Source organism: Chiloscyllium punctatum, chromosome 33 (assembly GCF_047496795.1).
Source record: "Chiloscyllium punctatum isolate Juve2018m chromosome 33, sChiPun1.3, whole genome shotgun sequence".
NCBI classification, from domain to species: Eukaryota; Metazoa; Chordata; class Chondrichthyes; order Orectolobiformes; family Hemiscylliidae; genus Chiloscyllium; species Chiloscyllium punctatum.
In genome coordinates, this window is record NC_092771.1 from 26,696,089 (window position 1) to 26,705,333 (window position 9,245).

The window sequence follows — 9,245 nt, forward strand, 5'->3', positions numbered from 1 at the left end:
GACAGCACCACATAATCCATCCGCCCTAAATCTGTACAAGTGTTTCTCTCCTCCTGGACCACCACCATTCTAAGGCAACTCTTTGCTACTCTCATCCTTTCAAGTAATTTCCTCATTTAATTGTTTTAAATGCTATGTATTTGGATTGAAAAACGAAGGTTTGAATGCCTCCTGAACTAAACTGGACTTGAACTGAATTAGTTTGTCATTTCTTACATTTATTTGTGGATAAAGTATTGAGGGTTTGTTTATCCTTTTGTTTTAAAAGAACCAGGTAATCATGTTTGAATGGGATGAGATGCACCAGTGGGATACAGATGAGGAGGGGATGGCATTCTGCTTTGAGTACATCCGTGGTGAAAAGAAACCTCGCTGGGTGAAAATCTTCACTCCTTACGTGAGTAACTCTGGCTTGCATTTCTCGGCTGACTTTGGTACTCCCTGATAGGGGGACAGGCAGAACTATTGATCTCATGGAATACAGGGAGAACTAGCCATTTGGATACGGAACTGGCTCAAAGGTAGAAGACAGAGGGTGGTGGTGGAGGGTTGTTTTTCAGATTGGAGGCCTGTGACCAGTGGAGTGTCACAAGGATCAGTGCTGGGTACTCTACTTTTTGTCATTTACATAAATGATTTGGATGCGAGCATAAGAGGTACAGTTAGTAAGTTTGCAGATGACACCAAAATTGGAGGTGTAGTGGACAACGAAGAGGCCTCAGATTACAGGTAGATAGGATAGTGAAGAAGGCATTTGGTATGCTTTCCTTTATTGGTCAGAGTATTGAGTACAGGAGTTGGGAGGTCATGTTGCGGCTGTACAGGACATTGGTTAGGCCACTGTTGGAATATTGCGTGCAATTCTGGTCTCCTTCCTATCGGAAAGATGTTGTGAAACTTGAAAGGGTTCAGAAAAGATTTACAAGGATGTTGCCAGGGTTGGAGGATTTGAGCTATAGGGGGAGGCTGAACAGGCTGGGGCTGTTTTCCCTGGAGTGTCAGAGGCTGAGGGGTGACCTTAGAGAGGTTTACAAAATTATGAGGGGCATGGATAGGATAAATAGGCAAAGTCTTTTCCCTGGGGTTGGGGAGTCCAGAACTAGAGGGCATAGGTTTAGGGTGAGAGGGGAAAGATATAAAAGAGAGGGTGGTACGTGTATGGAATGAGCTGCCAGAGGATGTGGTGGAGGCTGGTACAATTGCAACGTTTAGGAGGCATTTGGATGGGTATATGAATAGGAAGGGTTTGGAGGGATATGGGCCTGGTGCTGGCAGGTGGGACTAGATTGGGTTGGGATATCTGGTCGGCATGGATGGGTTGGACCGAAGGGTCTGTTCCCATGCTGTACATCTCTAGGACTCTGACTCTATTGCCATTGGCAACACAAAGCTGTTTCTTCATTGGGTGGTTTAGTTGGAATCTGCCAGGGTTTAGTGAGTGAAGCTCTCGTCTGATTTGGGGCTGAAGGATTCGAGCCCCAATTCAGAAACTTGAAAATTAAGACTGGGATGACCCTGTAGTGATGTTCTGTGGGAATGCTGCAGTAAGGGTGCTGCCTTTTGAGCAAGATATCAAATCTGTATACCCTCTCGGGAATTGGTAAAAGACCCAAGTCCGAAGAAAAGCAGGGGAGTCTGCTCCAGTGGCCGAACCAATGTTTATCTGTAACTGATACCACATTTAAAAAATAAAATGACCAGGTTTTTATTACCATGTTGCATTAGCTGTCAGCCACGTGGGGAGGTACTGATGTTAAGAAGTGTACTTTATCCACTGATGTTTGTTCCTTTAGATTTACACAGCACTTAAGATGACCATTGTGCGTCTTTGTGAATTGTCCACTAAGGTTTGGACCTCTGCACTTGCTTCAGAGCCCTTCCCAGCTTCTCCTTTTCAAATGTAAATCCAATTCCTTTATTTTGGAATCGGAGTTGCTGTTAAAACGTCCCTCTGTCTGACCTGGAGGGATGTGGAGCATTTCACAGGTATGGGCTGATGCAGTGCTGCTGCATTGCTCAAGACAGGAAGGAATTCAGGACAAGTCCTTAAGTGTGCAGTGCAAATGCTGAACAGTTGAGCAGTGAGATGTTTAATTCATCTATGCTGTTGTCTGTCATGTACCTCAGGTAGAACGTACCAGGGATGTCCCAGGCCTGGCTTAGGATGTGGTAACCTGATCCACTGTATCTCCTCCCCTCACTGTTCCTTTGAGGATGTGGGCAGGTGGGGCTGGAATTGCCACTTTTAAACACATTAGCAGCAACTGCACTTCTGCAAACTATTTGAGTGCTGGTTGAGTGCTCTGGCATGTTTCTGTGATACTGTATTTTTTTGTTTCCATTTGTAGTTTAACTACATGCACGAATGTTTTGAGCGTGTTCTGTGTGAGCTGAGATGGAGGAAAGAGGTAAGCCATATTAGGTACTTGTTTGTTTAAACAGACTGTGCTATTGATTTGTCCTTTTGCCCCAAGATTTGCCTGATCATGTAATAAGAGTACATGGCACTTTAGCTTCAGTCAATAGGCCAGAGTGTCTCTGTTTTGGCTGAGGTGAAGTTACTGTAGATATTCTTTGTTTTGACTGCAACTCTGATATCCCTTGTACAGATGTGGAGAGATGGTAGGGTAGTGGTAATGTCACTGGATAATTAATCCGGCAGCTCTGATCAGTGAGAGTTCATATCCCACCATGGCAGCTGTTCAGTTGTAAAAAATCTGGAATTAAAAGCTAGTCTCAACTAGATGCCAAAACTACCATCTGGTGCACTAACATCCTTGAGGGAAGGACATCTATCCTTACCCAGTCTGACTGACTTGTGACTCCACACCCACAACAATGTACTTGACTTTTCACTGCCCTCGGAAATTGCCTGGAGAGCCAGAAGTTTCATGGGCATTTAGGGGTTGGCAATAATGCTGGCCTCACCACTGACATAATACTGACTTGCCTCTAATTGCCCGCTTTATCATCCTTGACAGTTTTTAAAGTAATGAGTCTTTTAACCTCTGTCTTCACCACCCTCTATCTCCCACTGCCCATCCTGTCACACTCACTCTGTTTCTGCTTCTCCCACAGATGGAAGACGTTGGCAATGATGAAGATAATAGGAATAGCACCAACCACATGGTATGGACATGGGGGCTGGAGGAGTGCGTACAAATACTTAGATGTCGCTGGTGAGGCTGGCATGAAACTGTCCCAGGGTTGTCCAGTTACAGATTTGCCCCTTAACAAGCATGCTTGGGACTCTCCACTGAAGAGCAAATATTACTGTTTTTCTGCCTCTTGGAGGAGATATGCTGGTGATCAGATCAATGTAATGAATTTTCTTTGGTTCGACACTGGTAAATAGACTCTTCTGGTGGAGAAATCAATGGCAAGTGTTACAGTCTGAAAAGCAGAGTCCAACCATTCAGGAGTGAAATCAGGAAACACTTGCAAGAATAATAGAAATCTCTCCCCAAAGATTCAATACTGGGGGATCAGTGGAAGCTTTCAAGACTGAAATTGGCAGGTTTTTATTGATGGGGATATCGATCAATGTTCCCTCTAATCTTTGTTGGGTGTGGTCTGTTTGTTGCACTGGATGGTCCCTTTAAGATTGTTGCATTGCCACATATGCACCTTTAAAGGGAATGTTAGTTGTGCACGATAGTTCCCCGCTTTTGTGCATATGTTTTCTCTCCACAGATGCTGCCAGACTTTTTCCCAGCAATTTCTGTTCTTGTTTCTGATTTCCAGCATCCACAGTTCTTTGGTTTGTTTCATTGGGTTTCAACTTGTTCCAGTTGATCAACTCCGATAGACAGACTCATGCTTAATCCTGCCTCATATCGTTCGCGTATAAAAGTATCATAATTCTTCCTGCCCACATATATTTCTGAAAATGAGATGGAACTCCTTTCTACCCAACACTGTGGGTCTCCCTGCAGCAGTTCAAGAAGGCAGCTCATCATCACCTTCTCAATTGTAATTGTGGGTTAGCAATAAATACTAGCCCAGCTAGCAATAACCACCTCCAGCTTACGGATTTAAAACAAAATAAATTTGTTCTTTAAATCTCTCTCAATGATTTTGCATTTACTTTGAGTTACTGGTGTTAGACTTTAGGAATTACCACAATTGAGTGAACAGCCTTTAAATCCTCTTAATCAAACAAAATTGAGTGTTGCCTCAGAAATAGACTCGGATACGCTTGTTTCAGCTTAGAGCCTGCGTTTACCAGCGGCTTCGACCAAGTGACCCTCAACCTCAGGTTTGGACCCAACTGTTCGATCTGAGTCAGTGGTTAGCACTGCTGCCTCACGGCCCCAGGGACCCGGGTTCAATTCCAGCCTCGAGTGAGTTCTGTGCGGAGTTTGCACATTCTCCCCATGTCTGTGTGGGTTTCCTCTCACAATCCAAAGATGTGCAGGTTAGCTAAACTGTTCATGCTAAATTGCCCATAGTGTTCAGGGGTGTGCAGGTTAGGTGTAGTAGTCAGGGGTAAATGTAGGGTAATATGGTAGGGGAATGGGTCTGGGTGGGTTACTCTTCGGAGGGTTGTTGTGGACTTGTTGGGCCGAAGGGCCTGTTCCTACACTGTAAGGATTCCATGACTCTAAGAATCAGGAACTGAGGAGTTTTTGTCTAATGTAATCCCGGTAGTTTTTTGAACAAATTGTTGATGTTCTGGACCTGCATCTCCAGCAAAGCAACCAATGATGATGATGCCAGTGACATATCTAACCAAAACGATAGAGGTCTTAAAATGTGGATAAGATGGATGTTAAAAATCGCACACTGAGGCCATGAAAGATGGTGTTTGAAATTGTAAGAGCTTTTAAAAAAAAAACTCAACAGTGATGATCAGAAAAGTGTGTCAATATTTTGGGTGTTTGATCCGAGCTGAGAAGCTGCAGAAAACTTTGTTAGAGAGCAAGATAGAGAAAAGGTTCAACCTGGATGTAGCTGGATGACAGATATCAAAAGTGGCTATTGTGGCTATGTGAGGATGGCACAAGATAGTGTGGCACCAAGGTAGCAGGTCACCTGGCAGAAGTAGCTCCAAGCAGCAGCCTTTAACTGTTAGTTCCAGTTGAAAATCTGTAAAGGTGATTTCATTTCCTTTTCAAATTCCTCCCATGCTGGTCCACCCTGAGAGGAGCCAGAATAAACTGCTAATCATTCCTTCCCCTCATGCACTGGGCTCCATCTGGAAATAATATTCACAGAAAAACCACATCCTTGCTAAATTGAGCCGACTGTCTTTGTACTTGAGCGTTGTACCTACTACCAATTCTCATCTTAATCTTTTAATCTGTTAATTGTCTGTCATATCCGCAGATGATTTTATCCACCTGCAGTGATCTGTTTTTCCATTCCTTGAAATGCACTTGAGCACTAGATGTAAGGTATTTATTGATATGAGCAAGTCTCCTGAGATACTTTAGGAAGTATAAAAGTGTAACTATGGTAGTTTATCCAATTGACATGAATCTTAAAGTGAGCAGGTAAGATTGAACAGTGTAATGTCACAATGATGCAACTTCCAAACTTTTTTCAGCAAGGCAACAAGGAATTCTTTTATAAAAGCAAAATATTGGGATCCTGAAAATCAGAAACAAATACTGGAGAAACTTGGCAGGTCTGGCAACATTTGTTGAGAGAGAAACGAGTTAGTGTTTCAAGTCTGATATGACTTCAGCACAGTAAGCTGTTGACTGAGGCAGAGGAGGAGTGAGGGGAACATTTGGGATGGAGGCCTAGAGCACCAGCCAGAGGAGTTGCTAACTGAAGTGAAAGAAATATAAATGATGTAAATAGGTGTGAATTAAGTTATGAAAAAGAGAAAATGTGTCCTCTCTGAGGGCAGAGTAAATCAATACACCGTTGTAGGGTGGGGCTAAAGAGAATACTAGAGAAACAGAGGGCAGATGTCAAGCGGTAAGTTTTGTTTGATTGTCCTGTGCACGGATTGTTAAAGGGAACCTGATTGAACATCTGGAAGAAGTTTTTGTTTTCACTTCCTATCCCACTCTTTCCGCAACTAATCACCTCTCCGGCATAACCAAACCCCATTGAACTCTTGACTACGCCTGTCTAGTTGGGAGCTCTGGTGTCAGATAGGCCCGGCCTGTGCATTATCTCCTGGCCCATTCTGGGATTAGATTTCCAGTGCAACATATGACTCACTTAGAATTAAATTATCTGGTCACGTCTGGTTGCCTTGCTGTTGCGAGGTCCAGTGTCTGCCTCATGGATATTTCAGGAATCTGCTTTACCGTCGGTCTCTTTGAGTTTAGCTTTTCTGAAGCGCTGGCATCAATAAATTACAGGAATTCGCCTTCAGCTAATCCAAATCCAATCCCTCTTTTGTTTGTAATGGGATAGTTGTCTCAAGTTGAGTCGCTTAGTTTTTGGGCTGGCTATTAGTAGAAAACATGACCATTTCTTTTAAGCATCCTCCATTGAAATAATGTTACTGTTTGGCTCTCACGTGGGACTTGCCTACTTGGGTAGGGCAGTGGGCAATTTCCATTGTCCATCAAACTACCCCCCATTAAGGTTCAGCAGCTTGGGTGGAGGGTGTGGGGCAAGTTGCTGATTAAAATGGTTTGGATGTAGATTCCAAGATCTTAATGTTATTTTTGCATTGTGCTTTGGAAGGTCTTGTCATTAAAAGCCTGTATCTTTCAACAGAAAATCAAACTCCTTGACATTGGCCTTGAGAGTAATGTCAATCGTGTTCAGCCAGTTAACATAGACTCTCCTTTTATCTCTTGCAGAATATTTTTCATGCAGCAGCAGCAAGAAGTAGTGGAGGTTCGCTGTCTTGAGGGGAGACCTCATTCTCTGTAGCATCTCAGCACCTTAGCATGAAAACTGAAGCAATTGGACCTTTGACATTGGGGCAGCGGGGAGGCTTGGAGCAGCTGAAACCTTTCCTCAATGTAGCTGTGACATCAAAACAGTCTTCAAGTAGTCCATTCCTCATTTCATCACATCCTTCACTGTTGTAATGTTGCCATTCATAGCTGCCTCTAAGTGATCAAGGAGTAACTTTCTTATTGGACAGTGCAGGACGCTGGGATGTAACCTTCCTAACCAGAAGGAATGACTGTAGCCTGTGGTTGAGTGCGTGAGGCTAGAGCTTGCCTGCCCTGAATTGTTAGCTGGGACCGGTGGGTGAGGGGTTGAACACTATATCTTGGCCAGGATCTCCATTCCCAACCTAATGACTAGACTGCCCACACAAAAAATATAATTAATTACTGAGTATTAAAGAGATAGGATCCCCTGCATTTTGTTCAGGTGAACGTCAGACTCCAAACTAACTAGATATCACTTGGAACGCATTTTTGGCACGGGATCAGAGTGTCATTTCATTTCAACAGCTGAAAATCAAGTTTTCCTGTCTGTAAGCTCCTTTTCTGCAAACCTGCCAATGGGATAGTAAAGAGCTTCTTGCTGTATGATTTCTGGCATACAGCATGTACAGTATTGTGATTCAGGGGCATAAAATAGGAGGGAAAGTGTAAGAACCTGGGTGGAAGGCTGCTTCTTTTTAAACTTACAAAAAACCTTCCTTTTTGTGCTGTGTTAAAAATTAGAAGGGATAATTGTATTAGTAGCTAATATGCTGTGTTAAAGGCAGTGCAAACACATTTATATGGGGCTGTTGCGTTTTTGGGTTTTCTTAAATGGGGAGGTGGGTGGGGGGTGTTAAGTATTACATCATCCAATGAGTTGTTGCTACTATTCTCTCCAAAATTTCTCCAAAGCTACATAGGAAACATCCACCTTTTATACTTATGTGTTATGATGAAGTGAATTGACAAGGAATGGGAAATGTTGAAACCTTCAGTGTTCAATAGGAAGCCAGATTTGTAATTAATCCTTTACATTCATAATTTTTTTAGCCCATTCTGTGGGGACTGATTCGGGCCAGTCACTTGAACTATAAATGGTATATATACACTACTTGGAAAAGTATTTCCAATGTGCTTTGTGTTGTGAGCTGTTTCTGAAATGAGCAGTTACACAACCTTGACATACTGCTTAATAACACAACTATTCAAACTCTGTTATAGGCTAGGGCTAGTCATCAGTGTTGGACATTGTGGGGCTTGTATTACTCTCTGGCAGTGATGTTGATCTGTACAAAGTTCATCTTGTACTTTGGGAAGTGGGGAATTTACTTGAAAGCAAGGAATCACTGGGGTGCGAACACCTTTGAGATGATTTATCCTAATTCCCTGGCTCCCTCTTTTTTGGTATTGTGGCTTCCTCGAAATTCACAGCTGGGTATGGGATGTGGAGAAACAAAATAGGCCAATCTGATTGAAGGAACAAGAGGCTGATTGTATGACATTCGATGTTTTCATTCAGCAAATCTCCTTTACATGGGAGCAACCATGCAACACTGACTGAGATCAGTTTGAAAGTCAACATCAAGCTTTCTGATTGTGGAGCTCACAGCGAGTTCTGAGAACAGAAATGTTGCACGAGGATCTGAAAGTCTTTTCACAGAAAACTGGTAGGTTGTGTATTTGTATTAGGTTCAGTATACCCAGGCAAAAGCATAAGGACACACTACTGCTTGTCAGAGGCTGACTGTGAAAGGAAGCATTTGTTTTGTATAAAGAAAAACTAGTCTTCGCAAAATTACCATGTAATTTCTTGAAAGCATCAGTGTTAAAGCTGCAATGTAATTATTTATAGATCCATATTAAAGGTGGCGACTGGTTTGTGTAACATGCTGTCGTTGTAATTGAGTCGATTTACTGTTGCCCCCTCGGCAAGGTCTTGTTTATGAACCATAATAATTAAATTGGGATGTTGGGGAAAGTGTAGAAGCTAGGATGGTTGGAAAAGTAACTTTGTTCTTGAAGGCTTTATTTTGTTTGATGTTGAAAACCGGGAAGAAACCAAGTAATCCAGAGGTGTTACTTCCAAAACAAATTTATTATTAATCTGTAGCGATCCATCTTCAGTGAGGAGGATTGAGGGCAGAGGCTGAAATTGTTTGGGGGGATCTCATGAGCTCTGAAATGCTTGAGGTCTGCAACAAAAATTTGAAATCTAGCTGCATATCCATTCCACCCTTGGGGATAGATAAGGAGGATGATGGTGTCGTAATGATATTGGTGTAATAATCCAGGGACAAGGGTTCAAACTCCACCATGGCAAGGAATCTAAATTCAATTGATGTAAATCTGGAATTGAAAAGCTGTGTCAGTAACAGTGATAATGAAAATAGC

General features: G+C 42.7%; 1 protein-coding gene across 2 annotated transcripts in view; it reads left to right on the forward strand.

The window, feature by feature from the left end:
- LOC140458504 (sorting nexin-27-like) overlaps positions 1-8,739 on the forward strand; it is a 120,258-nt gene extending 111,519 nt beyond the window's left edge. Inside the window, exons 10-13 of one of the 2 annotated variants that reach the window (XM_072553212.1) lie at positions 269-397; positions 2,349-2,408; positions 3,079-3,179; positions 6,771-8,739. In XM_072553212.1, coding sequence (XP_072409313.1) covers positions 269-397; positions 2,349-2,408; positions 3,079-3,179; position 6,771 — 291 coding nt within the window. In that variant the 3' untranslated portion in view covers positions 6,772-8,739. The remainder of the gene's footprint in view (positions 1-268; positions 398-2,348; positions 2,409-3,078; positions 3,180-6,770) is intronic. The other variant, XM_072553211.1, reaches the window with a different exon arrangement.
- The last annotated feature ends 506 nt before the right edge of the window (positions 8,740-9,245 follow it).